Below are 19,834 nucleotides of genomic sequence, written 5' to 3'. Positions count from 1 at the left end.
ATATACCATAAACTTTTAAACTTAAATATTCAACTTTTTTTTACAATATTGTAATCAATAGAAAGTATTGCATTGATTTAATTATTTTATATTGTCAATTAAAAGCTATTAAATATTTAAGAATTGTTAACTGTTTATAAGTAAGTTTAATTCTATTTATTTATTTGTATAGCAGTTATTTACAGCCCTTAATTATAGTTAAAAAGAACATTAAATATTATAAAAATTTGGTTTGATATTGGTGCGACATCATGCTAGGTAATTATCCAAATAAATTGTGTGTAAATTAAAAAATTATGGTTTATCTCCACAGGTTAATTTTTTGGTTACATTGAAATTGTGAAAAATATTATTAGAATTTAGAAAATTCTGTTGTAACAAAATTTAATAAAATTATAAATTTAAAATTTTATGTCAAACAAGCAAAAAAAAAAAAAAACAGTTTTTTGGTTCATTTGTTTTATAAAATATTTAGTTATTTTAATTTTGAACTGACAGAATTTTTTAATATTGCAAGGAACATTTCCTAACAGTTTAAGGTAGTGATCTCAAAAAAACATAGAATATAGATTTTTAGTGAAACAGTACTTTTTTGACTTTTTAGTTTGTAACTACCGAAAGGAATCTACTGTAGTCTTTGACTTTGACCATCTAAATCTCTAAAATTATTTTTAATTTTTAAAATCTGTATTAAACACTATTTAACTTAGTTTAGATTAAAACATAACAAAATAAAATGATCAAGTTTTGAAAATGATTTACCCCCAATATGCCCTCAATAACGGTTGGTATCACTTTTGCACAAGGTGACACTTTTTCCCAATGAGACACTTTTGCATGAGTGGAAAGTATTGTATCTAAACTTGTTTGCATAAGCGTCATCATTTTAGCGTGAGGGGACATTTTGGCTCGGCGTCACCTTTGCCCAATGGAATACTTTTGCATGGGTGAAAAATTTTGCATACAAACTTGTTTGCATGAGGGGAAATTTTTGCATGGCTTCACTTTAGCTTGAGGGGACATTTTGGCATGGCGTCACTTTTGCACAAAGACAATCTTGCACAGATTGAAATTTCATTTTTATTTTTATTAACTATAATTTTTTTTCTTTGCTTTCAATATTACCCCTAACCCTTACCCTCACTCTCTTTTTTTTGCTGTTTATAATTTTTTCTTATAGTTTATTTTTTCCGTTTTTTCTGATTCATGATGTTTATTAGGTACATTTAGAATTTCTATCATTGTTACAACTCACCAATTACCCTTGGCTGTAACTTTTTTTTGTTTTTTTTTATCAATAATTATATTTTTTATCTAATTTTTTACAACATGTTTTTTTATTATTTTACTCTCATGTAAAAATTATCCTTTGTCCAAAAATGACGTTAAGTGAAAAAGTGTAAAACCCACGTGTAGACAGACCCTACGTGTAAAATTTATGCTTGTTCAAAAAAGCCCTGTGCAAAAGTTTTCCCTTGTGCAAAAGTGATCCCTTGTGCAAAAGTGATCTGTTTCCTCAATTATACCTACATATTATTTATGGCCACGTTTTATACATGTATACAAAAAGATCTTATTTTATAGAGATTTTACTAAGCTTCAAGTTGCTATTTATCCTTTATAACAATTCAAATTATTTTTTGATATATGACAGATCTAAGTCAGGCCACATAAAAAGTTTCCTATGGGAAGGGAAAACTAAAACAGCAAAAAAAACTATGAATTTAAAATCTATCTCCTACATTTTTCAAGCAATCTTCTTCAAACTTTAACAGTCTAATCTTTATAACAAAAAAACGTTACTTTGAACTTCAAGAAATTTTGATTAAAAATACTTTATTCTTAAAAAAAAACTTTTTTTTTGTAATTTTAGTCATTAAATATTAATACTTAAAATATCAAAATTAATGGTTAAAGTTTTTTCTTATAATATAAGAAGCATTTCCTAAAAATTTAAAGAAGATTGCTTGAAAAATGAAGGAGGAGATAGATTTTTAGTAATTTTTAAAATTTCTGAGAAAATTGGTCCCAAAAAGTTTGAGGTTTATACGTTGTATTGGAAACTTTTTACAAAAAATAAAGTATCTCATAAGTTAAATGATATATTTGAATTCTTTAAAAACTGGCTTGTAGTTTGTACATAAAGCTTTTAAATAAAATCCAAAGTTAATTAAAAAAAAGTGTTGCACCCCCCATATGGCATTATTACTTTTTTCAAATATACATTACTTTTTGAGGTATGGCCCTTAAAACATTTTTTAAAGAATTTGAGTTTTTGGAATTGTTGAATGAGGGTAAGGGTTAGTGGTAACAGTGATAGTAAAAAAAATATTGAAATTAATAAAAAAATTAAAAAAATAATATTTAACCTGTGCAAAATTGTCTCCGTGCAAAATTTTCTGCTTGTGCAAAAGTGTTTTTGTGCAAAAGTGACCCTTTGTGTAGAAAAAAACCCCTTGTGCAAAAGTATCTTTGTGCAATTTTGATGCTTGTGTAGTTTAGACAGCTACCTACTTATTAATATATATACAAAAAAAGATCAATCATAAATCACATAAGAAATTTTTATTTTTTAAATCAATAAAAATATTAATGTGTAGCTTTGTTTATTTAAGTACAAAAGCATTTTGCTGCTTGAAGCATATCATCAGGTACAAATAAAACAGGAACGGTCTAAAATGTACAAAAATATTTTTGCATAGAGGGTCAAATCTGCACAAAGGGACACTTTTGCTCAAAGGGACATTTATTCAAGAAGACATTTTTGCACAAAGACACTTTTGCAGGGAGAGTCACATTTGCACCAAGGGTAATTTTTGCTCAAAGGTAAATAAAGTAAAAATAAATTGTAAAAAAAACTTATAATCAAGAGTAAAATTCAGGGGTAACAGTGATTGTACAAATAAAAAATAACAAAAAAATTACAAATAAAATGAAAAAAATAAAGAAGAAAAAAAAGTCACAGAGAGAGAGTAAGGGTAAGGGGTAGTGGTGATAGAAAAAAAAAGAAAAAAGTTTACCTAATAAAAATTATTAAAAAAAATATGAAAAACCGTACTAGCAGAGGGTTAAGAGTTAGGTGTAATAATGATAGTAAAATTAAAGTAATAATAATTTGAAGATAAAAAAATAAATTTAAAATTTTTCACTCCATGCAAAAGTGTCTTTTTGCAAAAGTAACCCTTTGTGCATATTTCACTCCTACCCAAATAAAACAGTAATCTAAAGATTTTACATAAGTACATATGGGTAGCTGCCAAATTTGCACAATCGTACAAAATTTCACAAGGGTACAAATTTGAAAGAGGGAATAAAATTGCACAAGGGGATAAAACTGCACAAAGACACTTTTACACAAAGGGTCACTTTGCACAAAGATACTTTTGCGCAAGCATACAATTTTCCACGGAGACATTTTTGCACAGGTTGAATTTTATTTTTAGTGTTCTTATTAATTTAAATTTTTTCTTTTTAACTTTTTTTTATTGGTAGCTTTTTTTTTAAAATTAATTAATATTTATTTATTCATTTTTATTTTAAAAATAATTTATATTAGTTATTTTTTTTTGCTATCACTGTTACCCCTAACCCCAACCCTCAGTCAGTAACTTTTTTTCTTTTTGTTTTTTATTAAATTATCTTTTAGCTTTTTTTTCTGTTTTATATATATATGTATTCTCTGTTTTATTTTTACTCTAGTGCAAAAATGACTCTCTGTGCAAAATTGTAACTTGTACAAAGTTGACCCTTGGTGTAAATTTGTCTTCTTGCAATTTTGTCTTTGTGCAATTTAGTTCTTAGTGCAATTTTGACCTGTTCTTGTTCTTGTTCTAAATTTACAATCAGTATACAAAACAATACTTTTTAAAGTTTTATATATGGATAGACACATTTTAATTAAGATTACATTTTCTTTTCAGTGAGTTCATATTCCTAAAAACATATTTTCACCTAAAATTATATTTCTCTTAAAAATATGCAAAAAACTTGTATGAAAAAAAATCTGTACAAAAGTTAGAAAACATGAAAGAAATTTCTGTGAAATTTGAAGGCCATCTTTATGTATGTTCATATGATTTGATCTTTAAATAAACTTAAATGATATAATACATTTTACTAAAAAAATAACTGGATCCATATATTTCATTTATATGTTTAATTTTGCAATGAAAATATTTTCAAGTAGAAAAGAAAAAAAAAATGTTAAAAAGTATTTTTTTTGTTTAGTATATTGTAAGAATATCAACTAAAGGAACAAACCACACAGAGTTATATAAGCAGTGCAAAAGGATTTAAAACAAAGCTCAAGCACTATTTGCTTCATTTATAGTAAAAATTTAAGGGCATAGGGGGGGGGGGTTAACGCACTTTTTTGGTTTTTGGTCTTATTTTATATATTTTTTACTAAGCTACAAGATGCTTTTTACAGATTTTGAAAATTCAAAATATTTTTTGAGATATAGCCAATCAAAGTCGGAGGCAACAATAGGATGCTTATGGGAGGCACAAGCTAAAACGGCAAATAACTAGAAATCACTAAAAATCTATCTTCTCCTCTTTAAAAAAATTAAAAAATTAAAATTTTATAACAAAAAAACTAAAAAAAAACTGTTTTTTTTTTGTTTATTTTTTTTTTTAAATTTATATTTTTTAGTTTTTTAAAAATTCCTTCCAACAGAATTTTCTAAATATATTTAGGAACATTCTCTGAAAATTCTCAAAAAACGTAGGAGAAGATAGATTTTTGTGAAATAGTCTATTTTTGCCGTTTTAGTTTGCGCCTCCCATAAGAAACCTATTGTTGCCGCCGACTTTGATTGGCTATATCTCAAAAATTATTTTGAATTTTTTAAATCTGTAAAAAGCATCTTGTAGCTTAATAAAAACTATATAAAATATGATCAAAATTCAAAAAAAGGTGTTAACCCTCCTATGCCCTTAAATGTTTAACAATCTTCTCATAACTGTTTGAATATTTCACAACAACCTAATTTCTCACAATAATTTTCCAGTAACATTCTTAACACATAATAATGGATTTAAAGCAAAGCACTAGCATGAGAGACTTTCCAAAGCAACCAAGCATGAGCGACTCATACATGGCAATGAGCACCCAAGCTTACCAGCAACCTGTAGAACCCACACATCACCACCCAGATCAGGTACAGCAGCCTGGCACGAGCTACTACCTTCCCACCTATGAGCAGGCCGGCACCAGCGCATACAACTATCATGTGGACGATAACCAAGTGAATTTTGGTTTCATGGCAGACCAGCCTGGTTTTGAACCTCCTGAACAGGTTTGCTTTGTTTTTATTTTTAAAGATTTACACATACACTAAACACGTTGTATAGTTATATGAACTGTGTTATACGACTAGAGTTTTAAAAATATATTAATGTTGTAAAACTATAAAAATAGCATATTTATAACCATGAAATATTGATAAAACATTTACTTATGCTTTTATACATTCAGTGTTCAAATAAAACTATTTATTTAAAATTGAATGAATTTATTGTAAAATATTAAACATCTACATTAAACCTTTGTATTTATTTTTAAAGTATTCTTCCAATTATGTAAAAAAAAGTATATTTTGTTTTTTTTTTAAGTTTTTAGTTACCAATACCTACTCTTTTAGTTTTTTAACATATAACAGTAGTCATGTATAGTTTTCATAAATTTTGTTATTTATTTAAACTTTTTGTTTTACAGCCGGTAAAGTCAGAACCACCTCACCAATCTTCACCAGCTGTTGAACCCATTGACATGACAAAACAAGAAAAAGAAAAGTTGGAAAGGAAGCAGATGAGAAACAGGATTGCTGCGTGAGTACATTTTCCATTTTACAAATTCTAACTTTGAATTAAGTTCAAGTTTGTGGAGTTTTAATTGGTTTTGAGTTTTTCTGCTGCAACAAAGTAGTTACTAAATTTACATAACTCAGTACTTTCAATTTCCACATATATTCAAAAGTTGAATGAGTGATAATAGTAATCAGTACAAAATCTACTTTAGTATTAATAAAAAACATCATTTTCAAATAGACACAAGTTTAGGGTGCTTTGCAAATTTCAAATAGTTTAAATGATAAAAAATTAACACAAAGAGAAAAGTAATTTACATAAGTAAATTTAGTAAGAGAAATTGTATTATTATAACAAACATTCATACCTTCAAACAGGCACAAATGTAGGAAAAGGAAGCTGGAAAGGATCAGCAAACTGGAGGACCGTGTGGCCACTTTAAGGAGTTGCAACGAAGAGCTAACCACCAACATTGACCAGCTGAGGCAGGAAGTAGGCGAGATCAAACAGCAGGTGGTGTTCCACATGAACAGCGGTTGCAACATACAACTCGAACAACCATTCGACATGCACCATCAACCTCATATGTAGATAATTGAACTGTATAGTGGAGTTTGGAAGAACTGTTAATATTGATATAAGTTTGTGGACAGTAACAGTATTGATTTTTAGGAACTATGTAATGTTTGTTACTTGAAATTGTAATTAAGCTTGTAGTTTATACATAGGAGTTTAATCACTAACACACAAAGCATTGTGTATTATGTTCCGCTTATTATTTACAAACACAACAACCATATAGTTTTGTGTAGAATATGATATAAAAGAACAGTTACTGTTTAGTTTTTCATGTAACTCAGCTGACCCTAAACTGTTTGTATAAAGTTGAGATTTATGTACAATAGCTATTGTGAAAAATAATTATAGTATATACATATTGCGTTGAATCTGTATTTAACTACCTTTGATATTAACCACATCTTATACATATATATTAGACAAAGAACACAACATAACATTCTAACTAACTGTCCACTATGGTAAAGTACTAAAAAAGCTACTATATTTTGTATAGTCTTATTGGTTTACACAACATTTTTTGTATTATCTGATATTGTGTAAATCTGCCTTGGTGTCTCTGCATAAAACAAACATAAACTTACTATTTTCATTCAAATTTCATTATCTTTAAAACTTGAAATTATAACCTCATGTTAAATTACATTTGTTAAATTTACATATACTTGTAGTTTTGAACTAATCGTAAACTTAGACTCTGCAAAGTTTTTGATTAATAAAACATTTTGTTTTTTATGTTTAAAATGCAAGTTAACATAAATGATAAAATTAGATCAACTTTATTTTCAGTATTCATTATAAATAGTATTAAATTATATCTATTTTAAATAAGTTCTACAAGAGTTTAGTTGATACAAATATCTAAAAAAATGTATAAAGTAATAAAAATAAACCTTTAGTACTTATTAGAAGATTATTTCCAATAAATGACACAACCTTATTTGTAAACTTGAAAAATTAATTAATTTTTTTCTCATCAGCTTTAAGTGTTTTGTACATAACACATTGTTCTATATTTTTTCGTTTATATTAAAGTCTTACCAAATTGAAGCCAATTTTTTTAAAGGGCCTGTATACTATGTGCCATATGGAATAAGTGTAAAAGTTAACTATTCCTTTTTGTACATAAAAATTATACTGTATTTTTTATGTAAAAATAGTCTTATTAATATGAAGCCAACTTTTTGTAAAGGGCCTATATACTATGTGCCATACGGGTTTAGAGTAAATTACACTATTCCTTTTTGTACATACAAATTTGTGTCTTTTGTAGATATTCACATGCCTACTTGATTTTTCTAATCTGATTTTTGCATAAAACTTATGCCATCTAAAGTTAGTGTAAAAGCACTTAGTCTGTAAATAAGTATTTTTTATTGTGAATATATTTTAAATCTTATTTTACCGAGTACTTAAAATTATTGTCAAAGTCACGACTTTTTTATATTCTTCTGGACCTTAGCCAATGAGCATCTTAATGTGAAATTTGATCGAGTTGTACAAAGTAAATCTATCTAGCTTTAAAGATCACTTTTGTATATAATTCTGTCTTTGATGAACTTTCCTAACTGATATCAAGCCTAATTTTTGTTGGCTATATTACATACCTTGAAAAATTTAACAATGATTCGATAAATCTTTGTGGTAAGAGACCATCAGTAAAAATAATCATCTTTGCAATGAGCTTGAGTTGAATTTAGGATAGAAAATATGCATACAAATGTTTTTTGAAATTTTCATGGTGATTCTTTCAAAATATCTGTACACAAACATAGAGCGGTGTTCAAACAAAATCTTTGTACTTCAACTGTATACGATGTATTATAGGTTAGCAAAATGAGTTTAACAAATCAAAATTTATATGTTTGAGACCTTCACAAAAAGTAAACTTAAAGTTTTTTGAGATGACTGGTTGTTGATGTATCTCGTATCACACTTGAATTTCAAAATATCAGCTTATAAATGAATTTGTAATAAAATCTATCAATTTATGATAATAACTTAAGCTACTCGAAATCATTAAATGTTGACTACTCAAAAATTTTACAAACTACATGGTTTTTATACAAAGTTATACTCAGTGTAATCAAAGTATTGAATGTTTTACACATTGCAGTCATTTTTTTATTTTGAAAACAGATTTGATTATTAGTAAACAAGGTCCTAAAATTATCATATTAAACAAATAAAATGTTATTTGGTATCAAAAGCTCTTATAAGATTACCAACAAAACTGTTAGTACATGACACGTTTAAACAAGATCGATTTTATCTTATGCAGTTTTTTGTTCAACTTGCCAAAATCAGTCAAAATCGTTAACGTTTAGTACTAACAAGTAAAATAAAATCTAGTTTGCCATTTTCACTGCTAAGTAGATATAAGATAAACCTTCAATTTATTATTTTCTTTTGTATAATGCCTATAGTTTTTCATTTCAGTAACATTTTTTGTAGACTTGTATATGAACTAAAAACATCTGTATTTTTTGTGTTTATACATTATTGCTTAAAATATTCTATTTGATTTTTATATTGTGCTTTTAACTCTTACTGAACCGACTACAAATTTTTTTTTTTAGATTTTAATTATTTTGTGTTGTACTTCTAACTAGATACATTATCATGCATTTACATCAGTTTTAAATATTTAAACGCCTACAGAACTAAATTTTTATGAGATTTAAAAACAATCAATGTTTACTTAATTGATAACAGCAGTTTTCCATGCAAAATTTATTATAATCAACTTAGATACCTCTATAAGCAGATAAATCGCCAAATTTGAAATAAAGCCTTCATAATAGTTTTCATTCCTGAATGTTAATAATTGTGAATGTTTTTGACTGTATTTGAAATTTTATTAAAGTCTTAAAGCTTTGTAAGTTTTATAAACAACCGTTTGAAAAATTTCCATTTAACATTTGTTTTATTTTAAAATTAACATTAATTAAAAGTATGACTCCTTTTTTCGTAGTTTTCTTTGTATTTTTACTCTGTAAACATTTTTTGATTGTAGTACATTTTTATATAATGTTTTACCAAAATGTAGACAAATTCGTTGCACATTTTTTTGTTTCGATTTACATATGTGGTTAAAAAAAATAATTATTTTGAATTTTACACTGAATTATTTGTAATTGAAAAAAAGAAATTGTAAAAGTGAATTAATTTACTAAGGTTTTAACTTTTTGTACTTTAGTACTTAAATTTACACTATTCTTTTATTTTTGGTCATACACAATTTTTGCTGTAAAAAATTCTAACTTGTACAAATCAGTTTTATTTTCTTTGTTGTATTCGAGCGTAATCTTTCTTTTATGAATCATCACTATTTTGTTTCAATGTTAGCTAAATTTTAACACCATTTTAAATGCTTGACTTTTAATTTTTAGCAGAATATATATAAATAACAATGGTAGATGTGCAAACCAAGAAGACACTTTCATCCATACCTTTCTGCAAGAAGAACGCAGGTCCGAGGTCTGATGACTGGACTGAGAGATTAAAAGAAGAATATTTATCTTTGATTGCTGTTAGTTTTGATTAGTTAAAGTAATGTGTAAGTTCTATAAATATTAAAAGAAGAATATTTGTCACTGATCGCTGTTAGTTATTTGTTTATATTGTAATAAAAATGTTTAATTATTAGATGAAAAAATTATCTTTATTTGCTGCTAGTTTATTTTATTAAAGTAAATGTTCAAGATTTAACATGCAATATTATAATGAAAATATTTTTCTTTTATTGCTGTTAGTTAATTCTGTTTTAAATATATTTAAAGTGTTAGTGTTTTGAACTTGATGAAAAAAATATGTTCGGATATAAAAGCTAAACTTTCGTATTTATATTTTGTTTTTGTTTCGAAAAAAAAATCAGAGTATGTGAGCAGCCCATTAAAACAAAATTATTGTGATATATAGTTTATAAAAAACCGTTTGTTTGGTTTTCAATTTATTTCATTACAATGTCTTCGATCTAGGGTTGCCAAAACACCTGAAAACCTGAAAAACCTGCAATTTTTAACAATTTTTACATGTTAAGTAGTAAAATTTTGATTTGACACAAAAAATCTATCATACAGATAAATGAATATCGTCATCATCAAAACTTAAAAAAAACACATTTAAAGCAGCTTTACAGTATCTTTTCAATGTTTTTATACTGTTTAACACATTTTCTTACCTTAAACTTAACTTTAAACTAAAAATAGACCCAAAAATGTGTACTTTTGAAAACCTGAATAACCCTGTCAATCTTGTAAATAGTGATTGTAATTATATTCACAACTCCTTTTAAAAACATTTTTTTGTAATATATTTTTATAGAATAGTAATAATGATTAGAATGTCAATAAAGAAATATTGAAAAACTGTTTAAAATATTATCTTGTTTAAACTTAGTACATATATTTTTAATTTTGAGTAAAACTAATTACCACCTAATTTTGTTAATTAGTTATGTCTTACATACTCTTAACCAGTTTGTTCATCAATTAAGAATAAAGTAACAACTAAAATTTTTTTAATTGAAAAAATAGGTTGATTAATATCACTTCATTCAAGCAAACTAAACAACATACTTATATACTTTAATTTTTAATATAAAAACAGTTTTAATTCAAAAGTATATACAAACTTGCTAGAATAAAGTTAAACTTTATGTATTTTTGTCTTACTTAATATTAGACTTTGTTTTTCTTATAACTTTTCTATTTATTTTCAACAACCTGTTACAATAAGGATACAGTTTACATTAAAAGTCTTGAAAAACTTGAAGAACAATTTAAATCGTGACTTCAAAACGTTATTTCTCAACTTTAGCGTCAAAATAAAATTAAACACTAAAAAATAATTTCATCTCTAGCTACCGTGATTGCATCACAGATGTTAATAAAGTTCAAGTAATTACGTAGAAAAAATATTTTTTGTTAAAAAGCGCTCTACAAACATGTTTGAATTTTAGATACTTATTATATAGAACATATTTGTTTTTTATTACTTGATATTTATTAATTATATAATTTAAATAACTTATGATTAACTAACCTCGTTATATGAGATTAATTGTTCCCACTTTTTTGCTAAAGATTGTCAGTTTTTTTCTTATTTCCTGCTTTTCTATACAAAATCTACTGCATTGTTTAGTTTTAAAAATAAAATTCTTAGTTCTACTCTTATTTGGTACTACAATTGTATTTGAAAGTTTAAGAAAAAATAATCAATTTTCAATTTTGTAGTATTACAAAAGTAATTATTTAGATTTTTAATTCTGTTTACTTAATACTATTTTACTTTTCTCATATTTTTACAAAATAAAATTTAACATAGTAAGTTTTTAACATGTAATAGTTTTGTATAATTACCACTGACAATAGTATCATATGTATTTATAATTTTAATAATTAAGTACTGGAAATGTAGTAACATGATAATAGCTACAACCTTTCAATATCTATGCAAAGGTATTTTAGCTTTTTATTTTTAAAATTTGTTTTTAGTAGTATATGCAAATCAACAAAATTAAAGGTCATATTTGAAAAAATTTAAAGAGCAATCCCTGTTAGAAAATTGAGGTGAATATCAATTTACTTCAGCATATTTCTCAATAGTGCTAATGCTTTTGTAATTGATGCTTGCAACATATGTTTAATATGGATGTTTCTCAAAAATATTTCGAAAAACCACAAAGTTCAAACATTATTTATTTTAAGCTTTCTTTTTGCACCATAGCGTTTGTTACAACATCAAGTGAAACATATCATCTAATAAATTGTAAAAAAAAAAAATAACTTATACAGTTTTATTACTGCTCTTATATTTAATGATGTCTTGACAATATTTAAAACATAAGTTATATATATATATAAACTACTTAATGTAATATAGTTCGTAAAGTATATTTTTATAATGGTTTGGTATGATTGAGTATTCATCTTTATTATATATTTTGTAAAATTAGAGTTAATTATAAATAGTTTTTAACACTTAAAAATTAGCTAGACATCACCATAAACATTTCAAACATATGTACAGCAAATAAGCTGTATATTAAACTAAAAGTTCACAACAAAAATAACTGGTCTTTTGATATCAAAAGATATAAGAACTAATTATTTAAATTTTTAATCTTTTTTTTTTCAAGAAAAAAACAATAGTAAGTATTCTGTATCAAATACATCAGCTGTGAGCTGTGCAGCATCAAGTATTAATTGTGTAAAAAATTGCAATCAGATAACTGTAGTTTATCTAGCAAAGTATTTTCTTTATTTGTTTTACATAAGCTTGTATAAAGCAAGAACAGTTTTGTAACAAGAAAATTATTAAAAGAAAAATAAAGTAAAAAATATGTTTATTTATTATCGCAGCATATACAAACTATTAATGAAAATTATCAGTTTTGGTGATTGAGAATGTATATTTTTGATTATCCGTTATAATATAGTATTTTTATCAACAACAACTACTAAATACAAACAATAAAAAATATTTGTATATTAGTAATGTAGGCTGTAGGTAATATTGTTTGAAAACAATTGTTATGTTTAGTGTATTGTACATTGTAGTTTAACTTTTTTTTAAATTCAACAATATGCATCAAAAATAGACAATGATGATATTTAGATAATTTAAAATACACACTTTAAGTAAAATTTGTACTTTGATTAGTTAATTAGAATCGTATGTTTGATTTAAATTTATATATTTGTTTATCAGTACGTACAAAACAACAAAGATAACGATAATGATTTATATTTTGTATTTATTTATTTCAATTTTCAGTACGTACAAAACAACAAAGATAACGACAATGATTGGTTCCGGCTTGAAAGCAACAAGGAAGGTACCAAGTGGACTGGAAAATGCTGGTACATCATTGACCTCAAAAAATATGAATTCAAAATAGAATTTGATGTTAGTTATTATTTGTTTTTAAGTTATTGTTGGTACATTATTGACCTCAAAAAATATGAATTCAAAATCGAATTTTATGTTAGTTATTATTTATTGTATTTAATTGATGTTGGTACATAATTTACCTGAATAAATTCGAACTCAAAATCGAATTTGATGTTAGTTTTTATTATACTAGTTTTAAATTAATATTTTCCTTTATTCATCTGAAAAGCTATTAATTTATAGTTGAATTTAATGTTAGTTGATAATTGTTATATTTGTTTATTTAATTCTAACGTTAATGAGTGTTATAGTTATTTTATAAAATAATACATATAAGGCTTTATGCCTATTTTTTTTTTCACAATAAGTCTTTTTAAAAAGTTCTAAAAATAGTTATCTGTAATATAAAATATTTATAAGCAAGTTTCTAAAAGATAAAAGTGTATGAAAACAATATCGAAATAAAAACAAATATTCCAAAATTAATTTATAATTTTTTGTACAAGGTTAGCTTAAACAAAAAAGTAATCATTTAATTTTTTTTTCAACAAAGTTTATCTGATATATACCCTTCATGATGAATAAAGTTTTAAATTGATCTAGTAAATAAAAGTATTTGATTTATTAGATTGAAAAAAAAATTAAAAAATAAGTATTGTTTACAAATTTATATTTAAATTAATTAAAGTTGACAGGTGCTCTAAAAATAACTTAGATATATTCTCTCTGAAAATTTAATTAGAGACATAATAAATTCTCAGTATTTAAATTAAGGGCATAGGGGGGGGTAAAACACTTTTTTGAAATTTTATTTTATTTAATTTTTACTAGGCTACAAGATGCTTTTTACAGATTATAAAAGTTCATAATAATTTTTGAAATATAGACAGTCAAAGTTGGAAGCAGCTATAGGATCCTTATGGGAGGCGCAAACTAAAACGGCGAAAATAGATTATTTCACTAAAAATCTATCTTCTCCTACGTTTAATGAGATAACTACTTCAAAATTTCAGGAAGTGTTCCTTAATATATTTAGAAAATTCTGTCGGAAAGAATTTTATAAAAATTTTATAATAAAAATTCTATATAAAAAAACAAAAAAAAAACAGTATTATTGTTTTTTTTGTTATAAATTTTTTATTTACTAGGTCTTTAAAATGTTGTTCCGACAGAATTTTTTAAATATTGAAAGAAATATTTTTTGAAATTTTGCGGTAGTTATCTCCAAAAACGTAGGAGAAGATAAATGTTTAGTGATTTCTAGTTATTTGCCGTTTTAGTTTGCGCTTTTAAGGAGGATCCTATTGCTGCCTCCAACTTTGAACGGCTAGATATCAAAAATTATGTTGAACTTTTTAATCTGTAAAAAGCATCTTGTAGCTAGTAAAAACTATATAAAATAAGACCAAATTTCAAAAAAAGTGCTTAACCCCCATACCCCCTTAATTAGCCCAATTTCAATTTGTAACCTTAATAAATACCAATCTAAAAATTTACAAAAATATTTTATAACAGTAAATTTTTTTCTCCAAAAGTCACTTGAGATTTTAAGAGTTGTTTAATAAACAAATCTTAAGTTTATCACACAAGTAAAGTATTGTGATATTAGTTTTATAAACATTTATTTTTAACTTAACAATACTGCTATTGTTATATTTATGCAACTTTGTTGTCAATTAAATTAAAAGTTGTGAAAATTTTCAATAAAATTGCATATAATTATATAAAAATTCAAAAAGTTGAGTATTTTGCTTACCAGCTAAGGATTCTTAATAACCTAAAAATATAGTAAGTCTACTTTAAATGAATTGAAAACTAAAAGTTTTACTAGACTTAAAAAATTTTAAAAACATAACACTAACCTTACTTAAAACACTTTCAAGGAATAGTTCTCAAAATTTTTGTGTGAACTTGATAGCTTAAGTTTTTAATTAAAAGTTCGCAAGTGTTAAATAAATGTAATACAATTAGCTGACCAAAACACATTCATAATGACCAAAATAAATATATTAACTAATAATTGGTATAATTGTTTTTTGATTCAAAATATATTGTTTTCAAATTTTTATTTTAACGTAAGTGTAGTTTTGATATTTTGCTCGAGTTCAAATAAGATAAATATTTACCTTTTAACTGTGTACATCGTTTTACAACAGTCAAGCATTTATGTCAATTAAAGTTAAAAAAGCTAACAAATGGTTATGACTTTTTTTAATCCCATAAACTAATTTAAGTTGAATTAAATTAAAAAAATTAGGCAATTTAATATGTTTTTTTTAAACCGAGAGTAAGTAATTTATTTCACTTAAGACATATTGTTCAAAAAATTCAAAATTATAGTAAACAGATTTGATTTGTCCCAATAACCCTTCAATGGCGGTGAAAATAAACTTATATATAATTAAATGTGATAAACAACAAACAACTATACTTTTGTCACTGTTTATTAAATTTTTATTGTATGTAATTAGTTCTAAGAGGTTTCATTAACATACCACTTGAAAATATAAACTTAAAATGTCAAAAAAAAAAAAAACTTTTGTCATTATTTGTTAAATGTTTAAATATTTTTTTCTCCATAGGTCCAGTTACTTATTTAACGTTTATATATAAGTTAGAATAGGAACATATATAGTTTTTAAAATTAATTAATGTTTTTTATCAGGTACCAGTAACTTACCCCTCAACGGCTGTGGAAATCGCATTACCGGAGCTTGAAGGCAAAACAGCCAAAATGTATCGTGGCGGTAGGATATGCTTGACTGATCACTTCAAACCTCTGTGGGCCAGAAACGCGCCAAAATTCGGCATCGCCCACGCTATGGCTCTTGGGGTTTGTTACGTCATACTGTTATCTATATAACGTCATCATACTACCTAAATTCGGTAACGCTTTGGCACTTGGGGTTGGTTACGTCATACTATTATCTATATTACGTCATAATACTACCTAAATTTGGTATTGTTATGGCGCTTTGGGTTGATTTGTTACGTCATAGAAATATTTGTATTACGTAGTAATGCTACATAAATTCAATATCGCTGTGGCACATAATTTTGGTTTATTTGTTACGTCACAATGATATATTTTTTACCTATAAAATATTTGATTATAAGTTTATAGTAATCATAGTATAACCTTAAATTAAACTCTGCTTTGCTAAAAATTTTGTTTAAAACCAAATTAAATAAATTGTTTATTAGAACGTATAAGAGAAGTTTAAATTTGAAAACAAAGCATAAACTGCATTCCTTGTCACCCTAAATATATTTTAAATAGTTTGGTACAAGTATATTGGATGATTTATATATTAAACAAATGCTTTTTAATTTGACCCTATGATCCCGTGGGGTGTAATTATTTCTTTTTAAAAGCTTAAAATTTTGTAATTAAATTAGTTATTACATATAAATTAGCCTGTTATTTAGATTAATATTTATGAATTAAATATTTTGATATTTCTAAAAGAATTCCGTGTTGCATTAGAAATTTTTATTGTTTCTTAGTTCAATATTTAAAAAAGTTGTTTATTTTTTTGAGGTTTGGGGTCAGAAATACTAAAAAAGTAAATGTTAAAAAGAATAAGAATTTAAAATAGTTTACAACCTGTATTTTTTGCTTAAAAACATTTTAGCCAATCATTTAAAACTAAAAAACATGCACAAATTAAATTTGATTTTAAAAGCAGGGTTGCCTTTTTACCTGGAAAAACCTGGAATTTGAGAAATTTTGAAAGAAACTTGGGTTTTTGAACAAAAATCTTTAAAAAGACCTGGAAAAACCTGGAATTTAAAGAAGTTTACATGGTAAGAAGAAAAATTTTGATTTGACACAAAAAATCTACCATATAGATGACACTTTTTTGTCATCATCAAAAATTTTTGTATTATAAAACACATTTGAAGTAGCTCTACAGTATCTTTTCAATTTTTTATACTATCTAACACAGTTTTTTACCTTAAACGTTAGTTAAAACTAAAAATAATCCCAAAAACAAGTACTTTTAAAAACCTAGAAGAAACTTTGAAAACCTGGAAGAAAATTCGCCAAAGTCAGTGGCAACCGTGTAGAAAACTAAATAGTTTCCAATTAAAAAAAAAAAACAAATCCATACTAAAAATTAATATCCTTTTTGGTATTGTAGAAGTTTGGCATTTAGGCTTAGTTTTTAATCGTAAACATACAATGTACTTATGCTGAAATATAGTTTAAATATATGGTACGTGTTATCAAGCTAGATTTATTATTATTTTGTTACATGTGATCCGTATTCATGAGATGTAAGAATAATAAAGTAAGAATGCTTGAAAATATTTTGATAATATCTTCAACATGTGAATTTATTTTTATATTTACTTTTTTATTGATTTTCAAATGCTTACAACACTACATTAAAAATGTATTTATTGGGCTCAATTAGTTAGAAACAGTACGAATGCGATAGTATTTTTGAGTAAAAAAGAACTGGTTATGATAACATGTTACAATGAGATTTTTGTTATAGTCGTTAGATTAAAATTTATAAATGTTGTGAACAATTATAGTTGTAAGCTTTTTATTATAATTAGTAAATTCACTTTTATTTTAGTAAAACAATATAAGAGTTGTTGCAAAAAATTATTTTTAGAGCTGTTAAGAAAACTAAAATAATTGATTTTAAATTTTTACTAGTAAGCTGTTGAACTAAAGGTTTATTGTGATTAATTTAAAAATTGGATTTAAATTTTTGTTTCAACAAATTGGTTTCTTTTAATTTTAAATTAGAGAAAGAAATATTTTCTATGCTTTAAATTTAGTTTTAAGCAACAATTAAATGTGACAGATTGTAAAGCTAACGCCTTAAAATATAAATTTATTAAAATGTCAAGCCTTAAATTAAATCTTAATTTGTTTTATTTGTTTTTATTTTGTGACCTTTTATTTGGACTAAAAAAAGAAAATTCTAGATTAAATTTTTATTACAAATTAAATTAACTTTTACTCAGTAACTAAATGTTCCCAAATGAAAAACAGTTGGTAACAATTGAGTGTGACAGTTGATTTAAAAAGTAGGTTTTAAATATAAAATTGAAAAAAAAAAGAAGTTTAGTTTTGTATGTTGATTCCTCGACCCAAGTTATTTGACAAAAAAAAAATTAATTCAACAATGATATTATTAAAAGAGTAAACGTGCAAAACTATCCACTGGTGCAAAAAGTGACCCTCCGTGTAAAAGCGACGCCGTGCTAAAGTGATCTCGTTCAAAATTCGACCGTTCCTAAAATTTATATCTAGTATAATATTATAATTAGTATATCTTAAACTGTACACCTGAACACAGTAGTATACATAGAAATGAAGAAAAACTTGAATGAATATATATTATTTTAATCTGTTTAACTTAATTTTTAATTGTGATAGTTTCAGTATCTGGTTTTCGATAGATTTTATTAAGTTTTAAATACAACTTAATTATTGATATTATGCAAAAAATAATTAACTTAATATTTTTGCTGCACTGTTTTTTTCACATAGTTTATGCTGCACCAATTTTGAAGACTAAAAAACCAATGGATTTTTAAATATTTATTTTTTGACTTAAATTAATAACAAAAAAACAAGATGTAGCGTTAAAAGGCGTTAAATTAACAAAAAAAATATTTATCTCTGTTAAGACCATTATCAAGTGATTTATTTTTTATATTTTTCAGTTTATGGCTAATTACTCAGGACCATAATAAATTTAATTGTTTTAAATATTTTTCACAGTTGGGACTATTAGATTAATAATTTTTACTTTTTTTGACAGTTAGGACCATGGCTCGCAGTAGAAATTCCAGACTTGGTCGCCAAGGGTCACGTCAAACACAGTGACGAACAATAAGCTCGATTGTTACGTCATCAATACTTCTGCGACGTCATACAAGGTGATGTGACGTCATAATACAACAAGGTGTGCAGTTTTCGGGATCTTTTATATCTATTTATTCTAAGTAATTTTATTTGCAATAAACTCATAGACCAATTTTAATGCAATATTTAAGACAATACATTGATAATGTATAAATTTTAATTAATAAAAACGTTATTTCAAGTTTTATTGACTCAAATTTATTTAATTTATTCTTTCCTAAGACTGAGTAAGAATAGAATAAAGTGTTTAGTAAAATACAATTTAGTGTCAATACAATGTCTTGTTTTAGACTAAATCAGTAAACATTTTTTAAAAGTGTTGTTCCAAAAAGTAATTTATTTAAGAATAAGTATATTTATATAAGCAAGGTACTAGTTTTTGTTCTTCATGTGAAAAAAATTAGAATTACTAATTGACTTTATATTTTATCTTCCATGAATTTTTTTTCCAAATATCTAAATGTTATGGCTATTAAACTATTATATATTAGTTTGTATAAATTTATACTAAGCTTTTAATTTTATTAATCTTTTGATTGTAAATTCAGTTTAAAACGAACAATTAAAGACATTTTATAAATTGTATTGTAAAACAGTTGAATAACTGAACAAGCTTTTGAAAGTGTATTAAAGTGCTTAGTCTTAAACTTTGAA

The 19,834-nt window shown here is 25.1% G+C and overlaps 2 protein-coding genes across 2 annotated transcripts; both read left to right on the top strand.

Moving 5' to 3' along the window:
* Positions 1–5,022: 5,022 nt before the first annotated feature.
* Positions 5,023–7,085, top strand: LOC145838581 (uncharacterized). Its single transcript, XM_082946199.1, has 3 exons — positions 5,023–5,300; positions 5,720–5,832; positions 6,189–7,085. Exons 1-3 carry the CDS (start codon positions 5,034–5,036, stop codon positions 6,400–6,402), a joined length of 594 nt encoding a protein of 197 aa, XP_082802325.1. The 5' UTR covers positions 5,023–5,033; the 3' UTR covers positions 6,403–7,085.
* Positions 7,086–9,786: 2,701 nt separating this feature from the next.
* LOC145837827 (ubiquitin-fold modifier-conjugating enzyme 1-like) lies at positions 9,787–19,298 on the top strand. Its single transcript, XM_082945278.1, has 4 exons — positions 9,787–9,922; positions 13,171–13,302; positions 15,953–16,120; positions 19,077–19,298. The coding sequence occupies exons 1-4, from the start codon at positions 9,803–9,805 to the stop codon at positions 19,149–19,151; spliced, it is 495 nt and encodes a 164-aa protein (XP_082801404.1). The 5' UTR covers positions 9,787–9,802; the 3' UTR covers positions 19,152–19,298.
* Positions 19,299–19,834: the final 536 nt, after the last annotated feature.

Source organism: Thalia democratica, chromosome 6, assembly GCF_965202585.1.
Source record: "Thalia democratica chromosome 6, ktThaDemo2.hap1.1, whole genome shotgun sequence".
NCBI classification, from domain to species: domain Eukaryota; kingdom Metazoa; phylum Chordata; class Thaliacea; order Salpida; family Salpidae; genus Thalia; species Thalia democratica.
The sequence above is the reverse complement of the archived record's forward strand: the minus strand, read 5'-3'. Positions and strand labels throughout refer to the sequence as shown.